Source organism: Perognathus longimembris, chromosome 27 (assembly GCF_023159225.1).
Source record: "Perognathus longimembris pacificus isolate PPM17 chromosome 27, ASM2315922v1, whole genome shotgun sequence".
Classification (NCBI taxonomy): domain Eukaryota; kingdom Metazoa; phylum Chordata; class Mammalia; order Rodentia; family Heteromyidae; genus Perognathus; species Perognathus longimembris.
The window spans coordinates 5,840,039-5,866,861 of NC_063187.1; the positions used below are offsets into that span (position 1 = coordinate 5,840,039).

Below are 26,823 nucleotides of genomic sequence, written 5' to 3' on the forward strand. Positions count from 1 at the left end.
GTTGCAATCCACTTGCATCATCCCAAATGGCTTTCATACACATAGTTCTCGTGACACAAATGTTGGATCAAAGTTAAGAATAACTCCATCCCTGGGGCCTCACTATCTGTCATCTTGGATGAATTCATGGCACTTGGGATGAAGAAGGGAAATCTGCAAACAAGTTTTCCAACTCATGTTTTTCTCCTGCATGCAAGGCCACAGCTGCAGAGCCCCAGGAAAGGGATTTACACATTCTTCCTGGGGATTCACAAGAGGGTTCAAGGAAAAGTGGGCTACAAGTGTACTTCTCTGTCAATAAAAAGACACACACACACCTATAAAAATATATATGAATATACATATCTGACACAGTTGACTTCCCGTCCACCCACAATTCATGTTGGCATATGCTTCAGGGATGTGCCTTTTGGATTTTTCACTCCTACTTCTCCACCTTCTTCTCCCTGATGTGTCATTGGCTGCCACTAGCTGCTTTTCTACCATGAAGCAGGGTGTGCACATGGATGGTGATGTGATGATTGCTTCTTATTTCCCTCTCTACATCTTGAGAGTACGTAGCCGTAACAAAGATACTCCTAAGCATAAAGAGGAAAGGCTGTAAGTACCTCATCATTTTGTTTCCATTTACTGACCTGTTCTCAAGATGGGCTATGTCTGAGGGAAGTCTAGTTGCTCATAGGAATGCTCTAACCTGATCTCCCATCCCCATTCAAGACAAACACCGCAGGTTCATTATTTTATTTTGCATCTTTCTTTGAGGGATATTCTGCTTGCTAGTAGGAGAGGACTCTGGTTTACTTCCATGTAGCTCTTCCTTTCACTGAAGGCTTTTGTTTTTGTGGAACCTACCCTTTGCTTTAGTGATCATTGCTATGGTGTTTTCTTATTTGATTTCTTTTTCATTTTATTCATCTAAATCTTATAATATAAAGGTGATCTCTAGAGAGGTTTCACTGACCTAAGTCAGGCAATGAGTCCATTTCTCTTTGAACAATGTTACCCCCTCCTTCATATTCTCCTGCTTCATAACCTCCAAACAGCCCTCCCTCCATGTTGTGAAGTTCACTTCCAATACAGTGTCAAGTGAGGATCACAATTGAATTGATTCACCCTTTGTTGCATTACTTCTCCGTGATTCTTTCATTTCTTTTACTAACCTGAGGGTTGTCATTTCTAGTTCCTTGAGAGGCAATGCAGGTTCTATGATCCAATATCTACCCCTTAAATTAAGCAAAGATTGTTACATTTTCTGTCCTTATGGATCATTTTTTCATTTATTTCTTTATTATTTCTTTTTCCATTTTTAAAATTTCAGTGTAAAGATGATGTTTCAGAGGGTTTACAGTTACACATCTCAGGTAATGGGTACACACATGAACATTGTCACTCCCTTCCACATGCTCTCAGTTTTCCGATCCTGACTTCTCTCTCCAGAAGCTATACAGTTTATTTCCACAATAGTGTCTAATAGATACCACCACTAAATTGACTCACCATTGTCTCTTCCTTTCTGTGCTTTCCATTCTCATCCCCAAATCAGATAAGCTTACACTAGAGAAAGCATAGAGAAATCAAAAACAGTGAGAAGTGAATAAATCAAGGAAAAATAAAGGGAATAAAAGAAAGATAAAAGAAGAGAAACAGAGAACACCAAAAAGTACAAAAAATATAACCTTATTTCTCATTCCTAGAGAAACAGTGCCATTCTTTAGTTCAGTATCTGTCCTCTTGATTTACAGAAAGGTTAGTTTCCTTTCCTTCCTCCTTTTTCAATACCCATCTGTTTTTCAGTTTTATTTGTTCCAGGGGTCCGTTTATTTCTTTAAATTTGTCTAGGAAAAACAATTCACTTTACTATGAGTTAATCATGTAATTAAACTGAAAACTTTTTAGTTAGTGTTATACTATATAATTATGACTGATGAATAATTCCTTTGAATTTCATCTTATGTGCATATTTTCCTTGTTAATTTCTAGCTTTACCACAATGTGTGTCTGCAAGGGCTCAACACACTTTCGACTATTGAAAAATCTGGTTGCTTTGTGTCCCGTCCCAGGTTTTCTCCGGGAGAACATTAGTATGTTGATGAGAGAAGTTTAATTAAGAAGTTGGATGAAATCTTCTGTTGGTGGCTGTCAGGCTTTCCTAAACTAGTGTGAATTTAAATTCTGGTGCCTCACTGTTGATTTTGTCTCCATCATCACTCTGTTAAATCTTCAGCTATTATTGTATTAAGGGCTACCTTAAAAGTCTGCTTACCATTGTTCCATGGTTGGATAATGTTTAAATACATATTTCAAATTGCTATTTCATCTTGTATATTTGTCCCTTCATCATGATATTAAAGACATGTCAGTTTCTGTTCCTTTGATGAAAGTCTATTTCATGTGATGCATTATATAGATTCTTTTGGTTCCCTTTATGCTTCATTTGCATGGACTGCCTTTGCTTATACTCACTGAGGGCCACTGATAGTAAAGTGAGTTTCTTGGCATCAACCTGTCCTGTGGCATTGAGATTTTATTCATTCAGCTACTCTAGCACTTACTGGTAAAACTTCCTGCACTTCTTAGGACAAGCATTATTACTTTTAGGAATTTTCAACCATTATAAAAGGCCCCACCCATCAATATTTGCTTTATTAAATAGTGTTGTCAACCTTTTCCACATGGGTTCAGTCTTGCTTTCAGGTAACACCTCCGTATGTGTATGTTCAACTAGATTTTCTTCAATATCACTGTTTTCTTCTGTTTAGAAGTTATTAACAACATGATAGGCTTCCACTGTAAGGTTTTAGATATGCATGCAGTATATATTAAATAAACTCATCATCTTATTTGTATTTCCATCTTGCCTCCATTGTTTCCTTTTTCAAAGAATGTGTGATGATTTCAGATTAATTTTTTTAGATTGTACACACACACACACACACACACACACACACACACCATTGCACATACAGACATAACAGAGAGAAAGAAAGGTACTTTCAGTCTCCTTACTCCTTTGTGTTCTTGTCTTTCGAGGAACTCAGTCTAAAAATATTGGGAACATGGTAGTGGTCACTGCATTTTACCTTGGTATTTTACCATTGTATACCATGTTATTTATCATGGCATAGTAGAGATTTCCATGTAAAGCTTGTTCATGATCCACTCATCATCCCCTGTGTTGAAGGTTCCTCTGTCCATAATGAGTTACTTAGAGATGGCTGCATCCTTTTTAGTTTGCTACATAAATAACAATACAATTACCTCGCTTGATATTTGAGCTCTTGTTTTGGTTATATCCCCAGAAAAGCTATTCAATATGTTGGGTCTGTGAACAGAGATAAAAACAGAACCTTCTTTCAATGAGACCTTGCTTCTGAAAGATTGCCTTAAATTGGGTATTTGTTAGCCTTGCCTGCCATATATACATGTATCTTAAAGTAAATTACTAAAAAGATTTTTCACATAGCTAGAGAGAGTTCCTCAAAGATAAAGACAATAGAATATTTGGTGTCTCATGTAAGTCTATCCCAGGTTTCACGGACAACAGGTTATTGTTGTGGTGCATTTGATAATGGACACTAAGCAATTTCTTTCTCAGCTGAAGTAAGTTCCTGAATCTCACTCAGTACAAATTCATTTTATAATTCTTTCTTAATCCCATCTAAAAGCAGAAGACTTTCCATTCACATTCTACTCCAATTTGGCATAATGTTTTGGCACAGTCATTGGCAGAAAAGCAAGAATTCAATTCACTGAAGTCATAAGTTTGGAAATACTCCTTTTATATTTCTATGGTTGTTACACAGGGTTATCTTCAAGAACTACCAGTTTATTTTGGCCTTGACTTTTGCTGTTGAAGAGATCAACAAAAATCCTCATCTTTTACATAACTTGACGCTGGGATTTGAGTTCTGTAATTTTGAATTTGCTATTTGGAATGAATTAAAAAGTGCCATTCTTTGCCTCTTTGGGAAGTACAACACTCTCAATTACACATGTATGGGACACAGCAAATATACAGCAGTACTTACAGGACCATCAGGAATAATATCTGCCCAGCTTGGGACATTGCTGAACCTCTATATGTTTCCACAGGTGAGGGTGGACGGAGTGGAGTAATATTTAAAATGTCTAATTTGTTGACACTTTAGGTGTTAGAGGAAGAGGAAGAAGAGACTAGAATGATGATCCTCTCATATTTTGAGATATAAAAATCTAAGAATTTGAGATCATTGGTTATGTATAGTCCCATTATTTAGAAAGGGGATGGAAAAGTTAGAGCAGAACAAAGACTTATTTAAAGTTTTGCTGCTTATTAATAACTTTCTTTTAAAAATCAGTTAAAGGAAAGTCAGTTTACAGTATAAAGATATGTTGAGCTCTGTGCTGGTGGTTCACATCTATAATCCTAGATACTGAGGAATCATATTTCTAACCAGCAACCACTGGGAAGTAATGTGTGGATCATGTGGTAAAGGGTTAGCCTTCATGAAAAAAGCCAAAAACAGTACACGAGGCCCCGAGTTCAAGCCTCTGTTCTACCTCAAAACTCACACACACACACACACACACACACACACACACACACACACACTTATACCCATGTGCTAGATATTATGTTGAATTAAGTCTAGTTCTGAAAGATAAAATGCGCATGTGTCCCCTCATATGTGAAAGGCAAAAACTAAATATAATGCATTATGAAAAAGAACACACACATGTCCATATATATATGATTAATGTGCATAGTATGGTATATATATATGTATGTATGTATGTATGTATGTATAATTTTATATGTGGACATACCTACATGGTATAACTTCCTTAATTAACTAACGGTTTAAAGAATTAACACCAGAAAGAAATGAAGCACATTTTGTGTGCAGGACATAGGTATTAAGAAATTAGGAAAGCACCAGAGGAATTCGGAGTGGATAGGTGAGGAAATAGACCATATTATTCAATATACATATGTGAATATGCTACTAGGAAAGTCAGGGAATGGGCAGTGTTGATATCAATGGGAGGAGGTGATGGAAATAATGACTAAGATCAAGAGGCATTTTACAAAAAAATTGGTAGCTGGTACAGTGATTAAAAGCACATTTTTTCAAAAACTAAAGGAAAACTTACATTCCACCTACTTCAACTTGTTACTCAACACACTATATGACTCAGTTTATGGTGCATTTAAATCTTCTAAATCCTGGAATATCCAATTTTCAATGCCTTTAGTTTTCCTTTGGGCCTTTTGATCAAGCCCTGAGCAACCATAACAAGTTTCCTGCACTCTATCAGATGGCTCAAAAGGACACATCGATAGCAACTGCCATGGTCTCCTTACTGCTTCACTTCAGATGGAACTGGGTGGGACTGCTAACCTTAGAAGATGAGAATGGCTTGTGGATTCTTCTTGAACTGAAAGAAGAGATGGCCAAGAACAGAGTCTGTGTAGAATTTGAGCTAGCAGTCCCGAACAATATTCTTTTCCATAAAACAAAACTCAAGGTAGTTGATAACCATCTTAAAAAATCATCAGCAAATGTCTTCATTATATATGGTGATAATGAATTGCTACTTGTTGTGCAATTGGTAATACAAGGCAAAATTTGTATCCTGAATTCACAGTGGGATTTGTCAATGAGTAGGTTTTATTTCGTGCTAGGATCACCGCAGGTACCTCTCATATTTTCACGCCACCACCCAGATGTTTCTGGATTTGCAGATTTTGTCAAGGCAGTGAACCCTTCCAAATACCCTGAAGACACTTTCCTTGCTAAGGTGTGGCTTGCCTCTTTTAAATGCTCTGATTCTCAGTCTGACTGTGTAACATGGGAGAACTGTGCTCACAATGCCTCCTTGGATTTATTGCCTCGGCACGTTTTAGACACAAATTTGTCTGTAGACAGTTACAATATATACAACGCTGTGTACACTGTGGCCCATGCTCTCCATGAGATGCTTCTTCATCAAGCAGAAGTACAAACCATGGGAAAGGGAAAAAAGACAGTGCCTTCTCCTGCACAGGTAAGGCCTTCTGTGTTGAATGGCACACCCCATGAACAAAGACCCTTCCTGCATAGTTTTCTTACCATATTACATTTAAGTATTGTATGTCATTTTCCAAAACCCAAAAAATAATATCTGGTTCAAGGTATGGGAAGTCTTCTGGACACGTATTTCCATGCTCTTAAGGAAAAGCAGGAGACAATGAGGGTCAAGTTCTCTGTTTTTGAATTTCGTATAATTACAAATGGCTTCAACATATCCAAAGCACTTATTTAGAAAACGGTAAATTCACATTTTTCCCTATAATTTTGTTTGTACTAGCAGAGGATGACCTACTAAAGAGAATTGTCCATATATTTCATAAGGAATCTAGTTTTTTCTACTTTAGGTATTTAAATTTTACCAACCCCTGTCTGGCAATTTTCATAGCCTTAGTGTTATGGCAAGCTGTATCTGGGAAACTGAGAATCATCTCTTTCGTGACTATTTAGATGGACTAGGTTTCTCATGAAAAGTCATCATACCTCAGTTGAGTGAGCAGGATTCAGAAGGGTACATTTTATTCCTCCATAGATTTTTCCTCTGGGATATATCATTAGGTGGGTCTGCATTTTTGAATCACAGTTTAAGGGAATCAGGAAATATTTTTCTTCAAGTTTCATGTCTTCACTTCGGATATACTTCACCATAAGATGGTGGATCTCTTTCAGCTGCACGCTCTTCTGAAGAATATCCAATTTCAAAATCCTGCTGGAGATCAGGTGACTTGGGATGAGAAAAAGAAATTGGAGGCAGAGTATGACATTGTGAATATTTGGAATTTCCCACATGGCCTTCATCTCGAGGTGAAAGTAGGAACGTTTTCTCCATATGCTCATCAACTCTCTCTATCTGAAGAAATGATACAGTGGACCATAGCATCTACAGAGGTGGGTGGGATTGAATTGTGATCATTCTAAGGACATAAAAACTAAGCAAAATTCACCCTGAGAATGTATATCTGTTTGGACATGAGCAACCTATTCCAATAAATACTAGCTACATTGGTGGCTGAGATACAAATACTATGGTTTGAAGGCATTCCATGCAAAAACTTCTGTGACACTCCTCATTTAACCACCATAAAATCAGGGCTGAGTATTAAGGACTCATTCCTGCAATCCTATCTCCTCAGGAGAAAGACATCCTCAAACCTAAGATTACAGATCAGTTTATAGCTCCCACTGGCAGATAAGTCTGTGGGCCCTCTACTCAATTGGCAAACAAAAACATCAGGTGGAACTGTGGATCAAATGGTAGAGTATTAACCATGAGCAAAACAAGAGCCCAGGGCAATTCAAATTCCCTAAAATCAATCCTCAAGATCAGTACCAAAAGAAAAAAAGGAAATTGACTGTCTCTAAAAGTTATTTTAGATTATTTCATAAAATATAATTTGAATATTTCTTAACAAATGGTGAACACTGTGACAAAATACCCACGGAATCACTTTATATGGTTGCAAGCTTTATTTTGCTTCCTTCTGTGGAGGTTTCATTCAAGGGTTAGTTGTCCTGCTAGTCTAGTCATTTTTGGTGAGAACAATCCTTGAGAATCTGTCAGTAGATTCTCACTTATGGCCACTAAAAAAACTCAGAAGATAGGATGCGTATGGGGATCATATAAACTATAAATGCGAGGTGTATCCTCTACCTTTCTACATACTGTTCATGTTTCAAAATAGATACTGCCTTCTTGATGTTCACAATTTCATAGGTGAGGAGGAGACAACATGCAATGACATGCTGGCCACTTGAATGTACATTCTCACCGTGAATCTCTATTTTTAAAGCTCCCACACTTCTCAATAGTTCAACAGGCTAGACATCTAGTCTAAAGCCAATAAGCCTTTTGTAATCATGTGTTTGTCAATCTATCTCAGCATCCAACTCACAGGCTGAATGTCTGCGTACAGAAGGAATATGCTTAATATTCAACTATTTTAAAAACAATAGGTTTTTTGGCATATTTTCCACAAGTGTAAACAGTTACTCACACACATCTGATTTTCTTCAGCCACCCCACTCTGTCTGCAGTATAGGTTGTGGTCCTGGATTCAGGAAAGCCCCTCAGGAGGGAAAGGCTGCCTGTTGCTTTGATTGCACCGCTTGCTCAGAGAATGAGATGGCTAATGGAACAGGTAAGTTCACAGCAGAGAGAGAAACTCATACACTGTACAAGTATCCACAATCCATGCAAGTCCATGCCAAAGCTGTGTGTTAGGCATGAAAAATCAAATTCTTCCTTCCCTCACTTAATTATTTAATTGTAATAGTGGTTGATACTACTGGAAAAGAAAATCTTGGGCTCCGATTTACATGTAGGATTTTTTTCTAGCCTGTTGTATGGATGATTACTCAACTATTTAGTCATATATGTTTAACTTCTATCATATTAGTGCAAAGCCTTTGAAAGTACAAAGACTCTATCTTCTTCAAAATCAACTTCCAACTGCAAAGGAAACACAGATTTGGCAGGTGTTTAGTGCCTAGGGCAAAGACCAGGTCAAGTGCTCTGGGTTGGGTTGAGCATATTAGAAGAGAGTGTTTTGCATCACATATCTTTATATCTTGAAAGAAAGTTTTGATTATCTGTTTCCTACAGGTGTTTATGACAGACAACTGTAACTGATGAAGGGAAGGCCATAGTGTTCTTATATTTATTGTAGAGAGACATAAAGTAATGTGCAAGCTTCACTGTCCACAATTTTTTTTCCAATTCTGGTGCTTGAACTTAGGGCCTTAGCACTGTCCATATCTTAATTTTGCTCAAGGCTAGCCATCTACCACTTGAGCCACAGTACCTCCCCTGGCTTTTTCTGTAAATATGTTGCTGAGGGAACACACTCAGAGCTTCATGCAATCTAGGCACTCAACAACTAGGCCGCATTCCCAGCCCGAGTGTCCACAATTTTGAGTGAAGTGTTTAAGTTTCACACACGTCTGAGAATTAGGGTACAATGAAGAGGTGCAGAATACTATTCGTAGGCTATTAGAAATGGCAATAAATAATATCTTATTGTCATTGCAAGTAAAACAGGTGAAATCAGACTAAAATATCAAAATGTGAGCAGGCCATGATGAAGACATAAAAATAATACTAAACATATCTGGTAATAATCAGTAATACTTACTTAATGCTACTAAATATTCACATGTCAGAATTCTCTTAATATAGGAATTTCTAGTTTTTTCAGTACTGCAATCGCACAGTTACTTGAATTCCTTACCAGATATGGAGCAGTGTGTGAAGTGTCCAGAAAAAAGGTGGGAACATGATAAAGACATAAAAAATAACCCTCAACCTTTCTGGTAATACTTGGTAATATTTACTTCATTCCAGCAAGTATTGATATGGCAGAATTAACTCTATATAGCAAATTCCTAATTTCGTTTTACATACTGGAAAGGCACTAATTGTTATTTTACTTCTCACCAGACATGGAGAAGTGTGTGAAGTGTCCAGATCACCAGTATGCCAACACACAGAGAAACCAGTGCCTCCTAAGAGCTGCAAGCTTCCTGGCTTATGGGGAGCCCTTAGGGATGGCCTTGGCCTGCATGGCTCTTGGTTTATCAACACTCGCAGCAGCTATTCTTGGGGTCTTTGTGAAACATCACAACACCCCCATTGTCAAGGCGAATAACCAGGCTCTCAGCTACATCCTGCTCATCTCCCTCATCTTCTGTTTCCTCTGTTCCTTGCTCTTTATTGGCCGTCCCAATTCAGTCACCTGCATTCTACAGCAAACCACATTTGGAGTTGCTTTCACTGCAGCTGTTTCTGCTATCTTGGCCAAAACTGTCACTGTAGTTCTGGCCTTTAAGGTCACTTCTCCAGGAAGAAGGATGAGGTGGCTGCTGGTGTCAAGGGCTCCTAACTTCATCATTCCCATCTGTATCCTGATCCAGGTGATTCTCTGTGGAATCTGGCTGGGTACCTCTCCTCCCTTCATTGATACAGACACATACTCTGAACATGGCCACGTCATCCTCCTGTGTAACAAGGCCTCCCTCACTGCCTTCTACTGTGTCTTGGGATACCTGGGCTCCCTGGCCCTGGCCAGCTTCACTGTGGCTTTCCTGGCCAGGAACCTGCCTGACACCTTCAATGAAGCCAAGTTCCTGACCTTCAGCATGCTGGTGTTCTGCAGTGTATGGCTCACCTTCCTGCCTGTCTACCACAGTGCCAAGGGCAAGGTCATGGTGGCTGTGGAGGTCTTCTCCATATTGGCTTCCAGTGCAGGGCTTCTGGGCTGCATCTTTGTCCCCAAGTGCTACATCATCTTGATAAGGCCAGATAGGAATTGTCTGCATGGCTTTGGGGATAAAAGACATGGAAGTAGAAATAAGCATTGTTAAGACTAAACTCATATATTTGATTACTATATACAATTTATGAACTAAATCTACAGTAATTTTCCAGTCCTATATTTGTATATGTTTTGCAAATTTTACTCCAATAAATAGGGGCTATTGCTTACAATTTTTCTTGTGGGTTTTCCATTACTTCTATTTAATATGTACTTAATCTTTATCCCTTCTTCTTAGTGCATTTCGGGCTAAGTCCAAGTGAAGCCCTAAGTGTACACATAATGACACGTAACAATGGTAGGTTCTCTCCTGTTGGGCTAATTCCATCCCAGAGAGGTATTCAGGTACCCTGATGGGTAGCAGCATGATATTATCAAGTGTTCCTCATGGATTGACAGTGGGGGACTAAGAGACCCTTCAACTCACAGGAAGAAGGTTGCCAATTCATCTCCAAGTGCCTTTAGTTAGGAAATGCACTGAACTTTGCACATGAATTGTGATGCTTCCATCAGTTCTTCATTGTAAAACAAAGTAGAAATTCACCTTAGTTGTTGGGATCCAGCCTTTAGTCTTGGCGGGGGGGCTTGATGCCCTTCGCCCAGCCCTGGGGAATGCGGAAGCAGGCTATGGTTCTCTGGGTCCAGAACCAGAAGAACTGGCTTTGCACCCAGCCCCCAACTCTCTAGCCAGCCAAGGCGCCTCCCAGTCTTGCCCGTTCAGGCACCTACCAGTCTCGCCCTGGCTTGGCGCTTTCGACTGAAGTTAGCTCAAGGGGATCATGTGACAGCTTTCATCCTATCGGCGTCATAGCCGATCACCTTCTCTCGCTATGAATTCCCCTTACACCCGCCTTAATAAATCAGTTGGCTCTGGAAGCTTTCTTTGAGACTTGTGTACGCCTGACTTTACTTACCGGTAAGGAGGTGGGCACGCTTTCTCGTTAGGCCATGCATGCGTGAGGTCGGCCCTGACCCTTCCATCCCATCCTGGCTATCTGCTGGCCGGGTGTCCAGGAGAGAGGACGAGAAAAGGGGGTGGTGAGACACCTAGCTGAGCCTTCTTCCCCACGCCGGGAGAGGCGACCGAGCCCGACACTTAGTAACAACAACTATTACCTGAGCACAACATTTTCATTTGGCTTGGTCCTCAGGCTTGCACTCAGGGCCTGGGCAGTCTCCCTGAGCTTCTTAGCTCCAAGCTAATGCTCCATCACTTTGAGCCACAGCACCACTTCCACATTTCTGGTGGTTCATTTGAGACAAAAGTGTCCCGACTTTCCTGCCTAGCTGACTTCGAACCATGATCCTCAGATAGCAGCCTCCTGAGTAGCTAGGATTTCAGGCACGAGCCAATGGTATCTGACATTGTGATTTTCCCCTCAATCAAGCATGTCCTCAGACTTCCTTAAGGAAAAATGTAGACTCTGAACCACTTGGCAGAATCTTAAGTGCAGCTGGCATTGTCTGGTTTTTAAAGGTAAATGCTCAAGTCGGCCTGTGTGGGATTGAATCTAGGCATCATGGTTCAGCCTCTTCACAATTTAATTCAATGGGCAAAATATTTCATACAGAAGAATATTTGACCCATAGAAAGTCTAGTGTCTGTTGTATACCAGATACCCAGGTGGGCCTCAAATCCACCACAATAGTTATCAGCACTGTCAGTCGTTTAGAAGTCTTTTGTTAGCTATGCATAGTATGTGATTGCCCCCACTGTAATGGTGACAAACAGCACTGGTTGTCAGTAGGACTGGGTTTCTAGAGGCAAAAATCACCCGTACCACTGGGTTTCTAGAGGCAAAAATCACCTGTACCACTCACAGGCAGTCTGGCAACTTGGGCCAAGCAAGCAAGCAAGCAGACATACAGAAGGAGAATTGCTGTTAGTGATCACAATTGCAGTAAATTCCAGTAAACAAAGCAATGAAAGCAATGCAATTCTTGGTTCTGGGTGTGACTTGTGTCTACCTATTCAACTCAATTAACTTTACATCTTTCTCTTTCTGGAACTTGCCCCCAAAATAAAACATGCAACTGAGTGGTCTTCCTCATTACCTTTTTTTTGCAAAGGTCAATCAGCCATAGGTCAAGCTACTTTGGGGTCCTGTTATTAGGCCTAGGATTGCCCTTCCCCAGGCCATCTTCCTAGCCTACCCATGCCCTTGCTAGAGCTTCAAAAGGGGCTTCCTTTACACCTTTTGCTTGCTTTCCTCATTTCCAATATTATGCCTAGATTTGGGGGTTGCCAAAGACCACCAAGGAGCTGAAAACCACCGTAATTACATGAGAATCTTTATTACAAGCTCGAGCCTGGGCTTGAGATAGTCACCAACACAGCACATCTGAATGGCGAGCACCGACCTTCCACTCACCAGGGTTTTTATAGGCTTTTGGGGAACATTTCATCTATCACATCATCACACAGCACATCAGGTCACACCACGGGAAAATCACAAAACAGTATAGCAACTCGCAGCAAATCATTTCGTATCACGGGAAACTTACAAAATAATTCCTAAGAATGATTGGTGTAATCAATGGCGGGAAGGGGCCTGGTGAAGGTGGTTGTCTAGCTTATGGGGTTCAAAATGATTTGTTTAGACAAATGATCTGGGTTGGGTCACAAGGGTGACCCCCAAATCAACCTTAGCTTGAAGGGACACATTAACTGTGGGACACACCTGGATCAGAAAGAGGAAGTCAATTAGCTGGCCTGGCCTGTTTCTCAGTCCTGGGGCCATGTGTGGCTAAGATGGCGCCTGATGCTGAACCCAGAGGCGGTTCTGTGAGCAGTGACAAAAAATCTGGCCAACTCTAGGATTGGTCCCTGGCACTTCCCCCCTTACGGACAGCTCATGCCTCCCTTACAGTTCCTAGATAGCTTCATGTACACCCCTCCCCTTCCTGCCAGTCTGATTGACTCTTGTAGCTTATTAGTGACGTGTGCTGCCCTCAATAAAGTAGATTTTGGGATGACTTGTCTCCCAGACGCATCTGATGTCCTCCGGTGATGGAGGGCTGGGTGTGGGCGGTCTGTCCACGCTTTCTTTCTTGGCTTGTCCAGTTGGGGCGTGCCTTCCTCATCTCTCCAACCGGTCAGGGGAGCATGGGCGGCGGGGGGGGGGGGGGCGCTAAATACCCAAACACCTGACGCCCAATGTTGGGCAATGTGGAAGACGTTCACCAAAGTGAAACTATAGGAGGGCCAAGCCAAGGGAGTTCCGAGGAAAGGGTATCCCCAAAAAGGTGGGGCAATCTCACACTAAGCATGATGACCTGGCTCTTAACATGCTGAGATTCATGCTTAAAAGCCGAGGTTTAGAGATCTCGGATCCCCAAGCCAAAAGGGTCTGGGAAACCTTATGGACCCATAGACCCTTTTGAGCCTTGACCTAAGCTCCTAGATTCTGTGCCAAGCACCCCTGTCCCAGCTGCGCCCTGGCTGGTGGCCACCAATCTTTTCAAATGGGCTACTTGGGACAGCATAGAACAAGTGGTGAGGAAGAGGGAAATTAACTTGGGAGAAGATCCCCCTCTTGGGGCTTACCCAACTCTATTCCCCCTCAAGGCCTGTTTCTCCCCATGCCGCCCCCCAGAGGGAACAGCTGGGGACAGTAGGGGTTGTCGCTGGGGTGGGAATAGGCATTGGGGGTCCTGATACCTCACTTCATGTTTATGATAAACTGTCTGAACAAATGATTAATGATATGCATCAAGTTGCTAGCACTATCCTAGGTCTGCAATCTCAACTTGATTCCTTGGCTACCATGGTCCTTGAGAATCACTGGGGCCTGGACCTGCTTACCGCCAGAGAAGGGGGACTCTGCCTGGTTTTACAAGATGAATGCTGCTTTTATGCTAACCACTCTGGAATTGTCCATGATAAAGTAAAGAGGCTACAAGAGGATCTTGAGCAGCACCAAAACGAAGTTGCGCTCTGGACTGGGCTAAATGGGTGGCTCCCTGACCTTCTCCCCCCTGTGGCTCCCTGACCTTCTCCCCCCTGTGGGCTCCTTGGTTAATTCTTGTATTTACATTTGGCCCTTGTGTGGTTGATAGGCTTCTTCAATTTCTTAAGGAACAAACCACTGCTGTTCAGTTAATGGTAGTCGAAAACAAGAAGAGGCTGATTGGGAGCCCTATGAGGTTGGCCATGACCCCTACCAGGATGTACAGGCATGAGGTGAAGAAACAGGGCTTCCTCTTCAGTGTCAATCTTTCCCTCCGACTGGGCTGGCAGGCCCTGCAGGTAGGATTGCCTGAAGATTTAGAGTAGTAGTCAATGACGGGTAAGATCCGCATCGTCCACGATGTCCCCCAGACCTCAGGACCCCAAACAAGAGTGTCCAACACCGATCATTTATTCCCGTTTATGTGTGTTCATGAGTCTGTCTTGACCTGTATTTTGGGGAGAGGGTTAAAGTCCCCAGTGTATCTGTAATGTTGGCATTGGCCTAAGCAACCATGCAGGTGGGCTGTCAACTGGGGTCCTGGAAGACTACATTCCACTTCCCACCCTGTATTTTTCTTGGGGTTAAAGTTCCCCCTGTATTCATCTTGTGGTTAAAGTCCCCCCTGTTTGTAATTGGAATGCAGCAGGTTGCTCCTGCACATCCGGTGTGAGAAACCAGCATTGCCTTTTTTTAAGTTTACCTTTTTTGGGGTCAGCTGCACCTTTAAGGGGCCACAGCTGACCTCAGCCTGTCCCTCCCCTTCTTGTCTTTAACCAGAAGAGAAGGAAGTCTGACATCACTTAAGGAATGGCTCTTTGGGACCAATCAGGGGCCCCTCTCTTGTGCCTGCCTTTAGGGTATATCTGGGAGGTTCCTCATTTGAATAGACAGAAGCCCTAGAGGCTTTTCTCCAGGTGCCCACGTGTCCGTGTCCTTCTTGGCGGCTTTGGGGCACCCTGCGACCACACGCCACCGAGGCTACCCGTGGCCATCGCTCCCTCGTGAGCGATAAGGGACCACCCAGGAAGGGGTGGAAAAAGCCCCTTCCCCCCAAGCGAGGGGAATTCGAGAGAGAGACGAGGCTATCTGTGGCCATCGCTCCCACGTGAGAGCGATAAAGGGCCACCCAGGAAGGGGCAGAAAAGCCCCTTCCCCCCCAAGCGATGGGAAGTCGAAAGAGAGAGATCCCACAACCTTGACTTCAGAGAAATTACATCTACCTTTGTATGAATCCCATCTTAATTACAGATGGGCCAGTAGTTTCTGTTTCCCCTCTTGAGAGTGATTACAGGTGTTTTTTTCTGCAGCTGCATTTACAACTCATAACGACGCCATTTATCTCATTCTGTCTTTTATATCTGTGTGTTTCTCTGTGTAACTAGCTTTGTTGGTGGACTGTTTTATCAAGAAATGGGAGAGACTCAGACTATCTCTCTCTTTTCACTGACAACTTTAAAGACGTGAAAGAGGATGGCATTTAAGTGTAAAAGAAATTAAGGAGCATAAACTAATCAAATTCTGTAGTACAGAATGGTCTGCCTTTGAGGTCGGGTGGCCGGCCGAGGGAACCTTTGATCTCGTCACTATCCATGCAGTAAAGAATATAGCTTACTCTCCAGGAAGAAATGGCCACCTAGACCAACTCTCATACCTTCTTTTTAGGGAAGATTGAGTTGAGACATCCCCTTCTTGCCTCCTCAAAATCAGGAACAGGCGCCACATATGATCCTGATCTTCTGAGACTGTCCAGCCAGGGCAGAACGAAATGGAACTAAAGCAGGGAAAAATGACTTGGATGACTGTGCTGACATCCTGGCACAAGTGCACCAAACTTGAGCAGACCTGGTTCAAACAGCTGGCTAATCTTAGAAAATTGTAAAATGCTCCTAGCTTAAATCAGACTTGAGACTAGAGTCAAGTACTGGGTGGGTTGTGTTTAACTCCACTCAACCTTCTTCAGCAGAAAAGTATTTGGTGTGCTAAAATGTTTTGCTAAAACTATCCAGCCCTGGAAAATGAGGCTGGAGAATGCTAAAATCATTGGTGAATTTTTTGTCTTAAAATTTGGGTGTTGCAGGAGTAAGATGGGCAAAATACCTCTTGCCACTGTAAAATGGACGGACAATGTTTATTTTGCATGCTTTAAGACCTTTTGAATATGTATGTGTGTTTGTGCATATGGAAGTGTGAACATGTTGAAGAATGTTAGGATGATGTAAACTTGAGTGAGATTAAGTGTAAATTCAAATGGTCATCAAGTTTGGGTGTTACCAAGTGTTTTAAAGGATTATTACATAGTTTTAAAGAGGAACAAAAAGATTTCTAAGGATTCCTTAATTTATCCTAATGAATAGGCTGTTTGCACCTTAATCAAGTCATTTGGTTTAGATTAAAAATAAGCCATTGGGATCTTGAAATTTGCTTCCCATTGTTTAAAACATCGGGACAAAGTGTCAGAAATTTGGATGCAAAAGTTTATCACTGTTAAAAAAAACTGCTTGGGTTTCTCAGTCAGAGTCCAATAGGAAAAGACAGGAAAATCTTAGAATGGTCCTGTATGACTATCCCCAGGATTGAGGCGTGATCTGGCAAAGGAGCAGCTTAGCCAGTCCTCGTGGTGGCACAACCCCTGAGGGAGTCCACGTGGTGGGACAGCCATAAGGGGCTTCCATTCATGGTGGAAGAGGGCAAGCTGGCACCAAGACAGTTCATCACGCTCTGAGGAGTCGGATGGAGATAGGCCATTCTGCGGGACAGGCCAATGGAGGCCTTTCTTTTGTCTCTTTTGTTTTCAGGTGAACATTGGAAACCTGGTGGTAAAAATGAATGATTTGACTGCAATTTCTAAAACTGCCCCTTAGAATGGATTATTAATTTTGGAAAACCTTAAAGGAGGATTAAAAGGTTTATCTGCATTTTGCAACTTAGATGTATTAAAAAAACAAAGATGCTAAGTCTGGATTCATGTGTTGGTAATTCTGGTGTACCCTGTTGAAGGTACTTTTGTCACAATTGTTTTGGGTATCAGTTTAATGATTCAGGTACTGAATTTTATGTGTATACTGTGATGTAATAATAAGCCTCGTACCTATCTTTAGTTACATATAATAAGGCAAGAATTTATATATATATATATATATAAAACTAATGGAGATAGAAGTAAACTCATTAACTTTTTGTATGTAGAAAGAAATGGTGAAATGGGCTAACGTTTCTCACTAATTTAATGGAAAGCTGAATGGATAAGTATTTCTAATTTTGTAATTTTAATTCTTGCATTATGAAAAAATTGTCATTTGAGTTTTGGGTCTTCATGCAGTGACTGGAACTGAAGAAAAAAATAACCTTTTAAAACTGCAGCTAAGAGGCAATGTGCCCCTGGGCTTCAGAGTTTTTCTGTAGGCATTTAAAGGTTGAGGTGATGGTGTTAAAGCAGAGGTTGGCAAAAGGCTTCAGATATCAAGAATGCATTTCTAGATGAAAAAATGTGAAAGTGGAAACAGCAGCCTGGAGCAATGGACTACACTTAGGCTTCAAAGATCTGTAAATGCCAATGAGAAAGCTAAAGAATACGTGTGAGAGTTGAGATTGGTAAAAGACCTAGATATCAAAAACGGCTTTTTAGATATGGGATTTGAAAATGAAGTTGCCCTAAATGTTTGTATTAAATTGAACAAAAGAAACAATTAAGGCTGCCAAAATGATTGTTGAATTGCTATTCCAATTTGTAGGGTTTTTGTAACAGTTTTCTACAGGCCCACAGCAAAGGACAGATGATTCCAACAAGTTTGTCAGATGTAATGTTGGCCCTGAACAAGTTCCAGGTATGATCATGCTTAAAAACTACTTCTGTGTGGACCACCTTGTTGCTTTAAATGGAGTAAAGTGTCCTTTGGAAGAGTCATTGGTCTGAAATCTGCGGTTTGAAGCCAGCCTGGTCAGAGAAAGGTCCCTGTGAGAGTCTTGGCGCTAATCAGCCAGCAGAGTGCTGGGAACGGGGTTGTTTGGAGCTCAAAGTGTGAGATTGCTAGCCTGGAGCTGGAGAGCTGAGGGACAGCACTCAGGCCCTGAGTCCAAATCCAGGGATGGACCAAGAATACTGCCAAAGGTACATTTGTACCAGCATGGAAAATTCGCTCCTGGGACAAAAGTGATGGAGCATCCAGCCCCAGTAAGCCAATGATTTGATGACAGAGATTTTGTCAGATTCTGGAGTCACTCATGTTTGGCCTTTCAAAACTTAATCGGAGCTGGCATTGCCTAGAACAATAGTTAGTAGGCATGCCTTTTATTGCCCATTTCTATCTATTTTGTAACTGGACAAGAACTTGCCAGTCACCTGTGGTACTGGGTAGTCAAGCAAAGTTTGTTAAATGGGGGATAGTTTAAAATCCCAACCCCCTGCATCTACTCAAAATGCTGACTGGCAGTGTAAATTTTAAGCTGATATATCTGTTCATGAGAGAAAGTTTCTGGGTCTGAGATCTTGTCCTTATTGAGATCTAAGGCCTGCAAAGATAGTTTAGGCATTGTGATGTCATGAGTTTCCCCAGCCTGAGAGGAAAATGCTTTTACAAACCAGAGTGCTAAAAGACTACCATGTTATATCCCAAGGAGAGGTCTGTGAAGTTGTTAACAGGTTAGCTATTGACTCCAGTTTGGAGGAAAGTTCCTAGTAACTAGTCCTGACAACCTCTTGGTAAAGTAGACTAAGGTTCTATAGGTTCCTGGCTAAGTAAGGACGATGCCCCGGAATTATCCTGAAGAAGTTACAGAAGTTGGATGATCTCTGCCAATCAGCTCTCCCTTCAAAACCAAGGAACCAGAGTCATTAAAAAAAAAAACTAGCCTTATTGGAAATATCTGATTACTGAAAGACATTGCAGAGGAAATTATGGCCAAGGGCCATTGCCTAAGCCTGTCTTTAAAGCTGTCCAGTGATGTACCAGCCTACAAAAGCTAGTGTGCTTAAAAAACCACCAGGAAAATATTAGGAGATTTCACTAAAGTCAGGATTTAAGTTAACTTAGGTTAGGTTTCTCTACCTAGACTATGCAGAAAGTTGCAGGCAACCCAGCAGAAGGTGTGACATTCTTCTAGAGCCACAGGGAGTCAATGCTGCCTGACATCACCATGGCCCCTGCTCATTCCATTACAGCAAGGATGAAGGACAGTCTGACAGTCATCTGGAAAAATCTCCATCTTCACCCTGAGCACCCCTACCATGGTAAAAGCAGATGGGACTCTATCACATGCAGCTGATTACTGCTGGAAAGTGCTTTGGATCTGCTGAAACTATGATTTGGGGGGAACATTCTTGACTTGACTGGAGTTAACAAGCTGTATTAAGAAAATTGGATATTGTAAGAGATTTTCAAGTAGACAATTCCATGGAACTGATGGCCTGCTGCTAAAAAAGAGAGAAAAAATGGTTTTCTCTGGATAAGAATGAAATTTGAAAAGTAAGGATTGTCAATTGTCACAGAATGTTCAAGTGAGAGACTGATGGTGTGAGTAGAAGTGGGCATGAGTGGAGATAAGGAAAAACTTTAGAAAGAGAATTGGGGAAAACAAGTGATTCCCTTCAGATTAGAAGAAGGAAGACAATCCCTAGACAGTTTAAGGACATAGCAAATGGGATCAGTATGTCTTAAAATTAGAGCTTATGAGGAAAGTTGGTATGTAGTCATATTGGCTATAATATAAATTGGGACAGAATTGGGGCTCCAGTGTGAAACTATGCTTACCTGCACCTGCATCTGCAGGGCTAAGCAACTTGTGTTATGTCATGTGAATGTAAACCAAAAAGATCTCATGTAAACATCCCCCACTGAGATGGGCTTGCAAAGTAGGTGAAGCCTGGATTTGCTCCTCATGTGTAGCCTTAGGAAAAGGGTGCTGTTTTCATGCCAATCAATCAGGAATCAATAGGGAATGCTTGCCATTTGGTAGAAATATAACAGAGAGCAAAAAGAAGAGAACTGGTATCAGCCACTGTTCCCCAGGTCACCTTGGGCAACTCTCCTGATAGCTGTGTTGATAGGTTCTTTGGTTCTACTATTTTGGCCCTAGCTATTGGCCCATGCCTTATCTCAGCAATCTATTGAAATGGGCAGAAGGGGACCATGACCGGAACCCTTAGTCAGAAGTAGAAGGGGGGAATGAGTAACCTGAGCAGCCGGTAAACCTCTATATTGTAGCTTGGGCCTGACTAGGCCCTGAGGCTTTCTGGAATAACTGCAGAACATGTCAATGTGAAGAGCCTGAACAAAATGCGGTATGAAATAATGAAGGTAGCCAGAGAGACTTCATTTGACCAGAGATCAGTTAAGGTTAGATTTCTTTGGCCATTGTGGCACATAGGTAATGTATTGAGGTGTGGCCAGTGTGTTTTGTGTTTGTTCCTGAAACATGGTTAATGTGTCCCCTCAAGCTAAGGATGACTGGGGTGACACACTTATGACCCAATCCAGATCAACAGATAACATAAACTACAGGAAGTTCCACATGCCCCCTCTAGCTAAGGATGACTTGGGCAGGCAGCACCCTTGTGACCCAACCCAAATCATTTGTCTAAACCAACTATTTCGAACCCCATATGCTAGCCAATCACCTTCATCAGGCCTGTCCCCACCATTGATGAGGCCAATCATTCTTAAGAATTATTTTGTAACTTTCCCATGGTTTGACATGATTTACTGTGTGATGATGTGACTGATGGAATGTTCCCCCAAACCTTATAAAAACCCTGCTGAATGGAGGGTCAGGGCTCTCGATTAAGAACCACTGAATTGGTGACGATTGTGAGTCCAGGCTGGACATTGCAATAAATACTCTCATGTGATTACATCAGCTTTCAGCTCCTTGGTGGCCTTTGGGGACCCCAAAATCTGGGTATTACAATGACCAATGTGAGGTAGTTGTTACAGAAATGGTGTGGGTGAAGTGACCATCTGAGTATGATGCATTAATAACTTTGGTTATTTGATGTATGTGTGCAAAGGTTTTTTGTCTGACCGGTTCACTGTACATCTGACATAGTATCTTATGGTGCAATCCACTTGCATTATCCCAAATAGCTTTCATGCACATAGTTTTCATGACAGAGATGTTGGATCAAAGTTAAGGATAACTCCATCCCTGGGGCCTCACTATCTGTCATCTTAGAGGAAATCATGGCACTTGGGATGAAGAAGGGGTATCTGCAAACATGTTGTCCAACTCATGTTTTTCTCCTGCATGCAAGGCCGCAGCTGCAGAGCCCGAGGAAAGGGTTTTACACATTCTTCCTGAGGATTCACAAGAGGCTTCCATGAATGGTGGGCTACAAGTGTACTTCTCTGTGAATAAAAAGGCACACACACAACTATAAATATATATAAATATACATGCATATACATATCTGACACGGTGGGCCTCATTTCCAGCCACAGTTTCATGTTGGCATATACTTTAGGGATGTGCCTTTTGGTTTTTGCACTCCTTCTTCTCCACCTTCTCCTTGATGTTGTGTCATTGGCTGCCACTAGCTCCTTTTCTACCATGAAGCAGGGTGTGCACATGGATGGTGATGTGATGATTGCTACGTATTTCCCTCTCTACATCTTGACTGTTCCTAGCCATGACAACAATGCTCCTGAGCATGAAAATGAAAGGCGGTAAGTATCTCCTCATCTTATTTCCATTTACTGAACTCTTTTCAATATGGACTATGTCTGAGGAAAGTCTAGTTGCTCAAATGAATGCTCTACCCTGATCTCTCATACCCATAAAAGACAAACACCGTGGGTTCATTATTTCATTTTGCATCTTCTTTTGAGTGATTTTCTGCTTGCTAGTAGGAGAGGACTCTGGTTTCTTTTCATGTAGCTCTTTCTTTCCCTGATGGTAAGATCTTCATGATTTTACTTCAGTCTTAGCCCCCTTTTGTTTTTATGGATCCTACCCTTTGCTTTATTGATCATTGCTACTGTTTTCTTGTTCGATTTTTCTTTTCTTCATCTAAATCTTATTATAAAGATCATTTCTAGAGTGGTGACACTTACCTAAGTCAGGCAATGTGTCCATTTCTCTTTGAACAATGTTACCCCCTCTTTTATATTTTCCTGCTTCGTAACCTCCCAACAGCCTTCCCTCCCTGTTGTGAAGTTCACTTCCACTACAGTGTCAAGTGAGGATCACGACTGAATTGGTTCACGCTTTGTCTCATTATTCTCCTTGATTCTTTCATTCCTTTTACTAGCCTGAGGTTTGTTATTTCTAGTTCCTTGAGGGGCAATGCTGGTTCTATCGTCCAATATCTACCCCCTTAACTTAAGCAAAGCTTGTTACATTTTCTGTCCCTACAGATCTTTTTTTTCATTTATTTGTTTATTATTTTTTTCCATTTTAAAAATTTAGTGTAAAGGTGATCTTTCAGAGGGTTTACAGTTACATATCTCAGGTAATGGGTACACTCTTGAACAATGTCACTCCCTTCCTCATTCTCTCAGTTTTTCCCATCCTGACTTCTCTCTCCGGAAAGCTATGCAGTTTATTTCCACAATACTGTCTAATAGTTACCACTGCTAAATTGATTCACCATCGTCTCTTCCTTTCTGTGCTTTCCATTCCCATTTCTCAATCAGATAAGCTTACACTAGAGAAAGCATAGAGAACTCAGAAACAGTGAGAAGAGTGAATATATCTAGGAAAAATGAAAGAAATAAAAGAAAGAAAAAAGAACAACAGGTAAAAGAGAGGAAAGGGAGAACAACAAACACTACAGAAACAAAATAACCTCAATTCTCATTCCCTGAGAAGCAGTGAAATTCTTTAGTTCAATATCTGTGCTCATGATTTAAAGAAAGGTTAGTTTCTTTTATTCCTCATTTTTCAATATACATCTGGTTTTCAGTTTATTTGTACCAGGGGTCTGTTTATTTCTTGGACGTTGTCTAGAAAAAATAATTCACTTTTCCATGTGTTAATCATTTCATTAAACTGCAAACTTTTTTGTTAGTATTTAACTATTTAATTATGGTTGATGAATAATTCATTTGAATTTCATGTTATGTGCATATTTTCCTTGTTAATTTCTAGCTTTACCAGAGTGTGTGTCTGCAAATGCTCAATACACATTCAACGTTTGAAAAATCTGGTTGCTTTATGTCCCATTGCAGGATTTCTCCTGGAAAAGATTAGTATGTTGATGAGAGTAGTTTTATTCAGAAGTTGGATGAAATCTTCTATTGGTGGGTGTCAGGCTTTCCTAAACTAGTGTGAAATTAAATTTTGGTGCCTCACTGTTGATTTTCTCTCCATCACCACTCCATTAAATCTTCAGCTATTATTGTATTAAGGACTACAGTAAAGTCTGCTTACTATTGTTCCGTTGTTGGATACTATGTTAGTACATATTTCAAATTTCTATTTCATCTTGTATATTTGTTCCCTCATCATGATATTACAGACATGTCACTTTTTGTTCCTTTGATGAAAGTTTATTGGATGTGATGTGTTATACATAGATACTTTTGGTTTCCTTTAGGCTTCATTTGCATGGACTGCCCATGCTTATATTCACTGAGGGCTACTGCTAGTAAAGTGAGTTTCTTGGCATCAACCTATCCTGTCACCTTGAGATTGTATTCATTCAGCAACTCTAGCACATACTGGTAGAACTTCCTGCGTTTCTTAGGACAAGCACAATTGTTTTCAGGCATTCTCCACCATTAAAAAAGCCTTCACCCATCAATATTTGCTTTATTATATACTGTTGTCAACCTTTTCCACATGTGTTCAGTCTTGCTTTCAGGTTATTCCTCTGTATTTATATGTTCAATTAGATTTTCTTCAATATCATTATTTTCTTCTGATTAGAAGTTATTTACAACATTGTAGGCTTCCACTGTAGAGTTTTAGATATGCATGTAGTACATGTTGAACAAACTCATCGTCTTATTTGTATTTCCATCTTGCCTCCATTGTTTCCTTTTTCAAAGAATGTGTGATGATTTCAGATTAATTTCTTTCGAATGTACACACACACACACACACACACACACACACACACACACACCACTGCACATTCAGACACAACAGAGAGAAAGGAAAATACTTTCAGTCTCCTTTCTCTTTTGTGTTCTTGTGCAGTATCTCAGTCTAAAAATATTGGGAACATGGTAGGGGCCACTTCATCTTACCTTGGTATTTTACCATTGCATACCATGGTATTTATCATGGCGTACTGGAGATTTCCATGTAAAACATGTTCATAATTCATTTGTCATCTCCTGTGTTGAACGTTCCTCTGTCCATAATGTGTTTCTTAGTGTCGGCTGCATCCTCTTTATGTTGTTACATAGATCATAATAGAATTCCATCGCCTGATATTTGAGCTCTTCTTTTGGTTGATATCTCAGGAAGAGCTGTTCAATATGTTGGGTCTGCGAACAGAGATAGCAATTTCAATCAGAACTTCCTTCTGAAAGATTGCCTTAAATTGGGTATTTGTTAGCCTTGCCTGACATATAACCATATATCTTAAAATGGGTGACTCAAAAGATTTTTCATACAGCTACAGCTAGTTGCTCAAAGACAAAGAAAATAGAATATTTGATGTCTCCTGTAAGTCTAATTCATGTTTCATGGACAACAGGTTTTTGTTGTGGTGCATTTGATAATGGAGATTAAGCAAGTTCTTTCTCAGCTGAAGTAAGTTTCTGAATCTCACTCAGGATAAATTCCTTTCATGTCCTTTCCTAATCCCATCTACAAGCAGAAGACATTACATTCGCAATCTACTCCAATGTGGCATAATGTTGTGGCATACTCTCTGAAAGAAAAGCAAGTGTTTAATTTACTAGAGTCGTAAGTTTGGAAATACTCCTTTTATATTTCTATGCTCGTTACACAGGCTTATCTTCAAAAACTACCAGTTTATTTTGGCCTTGACTTTTGCTATTGAAGAGATCAATGAAAACCCTCATCTTTTACATAACTTGACGCTGGGGTTTGAGTTCTGTAATTTTGATTTTGAAGTTTGGAATGAATTAAAAAGTGCCATTCTTTGCTTCTTTGGGAAGTACAACACTCTCAATTACGCATGTATGGGAAACAGCAAGTATACAGCAGTACTTACAGGACCATCAGGAATAACATCTGCCAAGCTTGGGACATTGCTGAACCTCTATAGGTTTCCACAGGTGAGAGTGTAAGGAGTGGAGAAATATTTAAAAATGTCTAATTTGGTGACATTTTAGGTGTTAGAGGAGGAAAGAAAGACACTAGATTGATGATCCTATGAAATTTTGAGATATAAACAGCTCAGAATTTGAGGTAATCGGTTATGTATAGTCTCATTATAAGGAAAGGTGATGGAAAAGTTGGAGCAGAACACAGGCTTATTTAAAGTTTTGGACCTTATTAATAATTTTCTTTAGAACATTAGCTAATAGAAAGTGACTTTAAAGTATACAGATACGTTGTGAGCTGTGCTAATGGTTCACATCTATAATCATAGGTACTGAGGAAACTTATTTTTGATCGGTAACCTTGGGTAGTAATGTGTGGATCAAGTGGTAGAGGTTTAGCCTTCATGATAAAAGCCAAATAAAGTACATGAGGCCCCCAGTTCATGCCTCTGCTCTAGCACACAACACACACACACACACACACACACACACACACACACACACACGTATATCCACCTGCAAGATATTAAGTTGAATTAACTCTAGTTCAGAAAGAGAAAAGGGGCATGTGTTCCCTCATACATCAAAAGTAAATCTAACTATGATAATTCAATACGAAACAGAGAACACACACAAGTCCATATAATATATATATATGATTAATGTGCATAGTATGGTATATATATATATATATATATATATATCTTTATATATGGAAGAAATTCCATGGTATAACTTCTTTAATTAACTAACCATATAAAGAATTAACACAAAAAAGAAATGAAGCACATTTTGCCTCCAGGACATAGGTATTAAGGAAATTAGGAAAGCACCAGAGGAATAGGGAGTAGACAGGTGGTCAAATAGACCATAATATTCAATGTACTTATGTGAAAATGCTACTAGGAAATTCAGGGAATGGGCAATCTTAATATCAATAGGACCAGGTGAATGAAATAATGACTAAGATCAAGACGCCTTACAGAAAAAAAATGATAGCCAGAACAGTGATTAAAAGCACATTTAAAAAAAAAAAAAACTAAAAGAAAAGTTACATTTCACCTACTTCAACTGGTTACTCTACATACTATATGACTGGGGTTATGATGCATTTAAATCTTCTCATTCCTGAAACATCCAATTTTCATTCGCATTAGCTTTCTTTTGGGCCTTTTGATCAAGCCCTGAGCGACCATAACAAGTTCCCTGCTGTCTATCAGATGGCTCAAAAGGACACCTCGATGGCCACTGCCATGGTCTCCTTACTGCTTCACTTCAGATGGAACTGGGTGGGACTGCTAACCGTAGAGGATGAGAATGGCTTGTGGATTCTTTC

General features: G+C 40.6%; 1 protein-coding gene across 1 annotated transcript; it reads left to right on the forward strand.

Moving 5' to 3' along the window:
* The first annotated feature begins 502 nt into the window (after positions 1 to 502).
* On the forward strand, positions 503 to 26,802 carry LOC125342785 (vomeronasal type-2 receptor 116-like). The gene is made up of 10 exons (XM_048335092.1): positions 503 to 600; positions 3,804 to 4,092; positions 5,236 to 6,027; positions 6,720 to 6,938; positions 8,065 to 8,188; positions 9,487 to 10,342; positions 15,860 to 15,907; positions 21,843 to 21,971; positions 25,415 to 25,499; positions 26,767 to 26,802. The coding sequence occupies exons 1-10, from the start codon at positions 503 to 505 to the stop codon at positions 26,800 to 26,802; spliced, it is 2,676 nt and encodes an 891-aa protein (XP_048191049.1).
* The last annotated feature ends 21 nt before the right edge of the window (positions 26,803 to 26,823 follow it).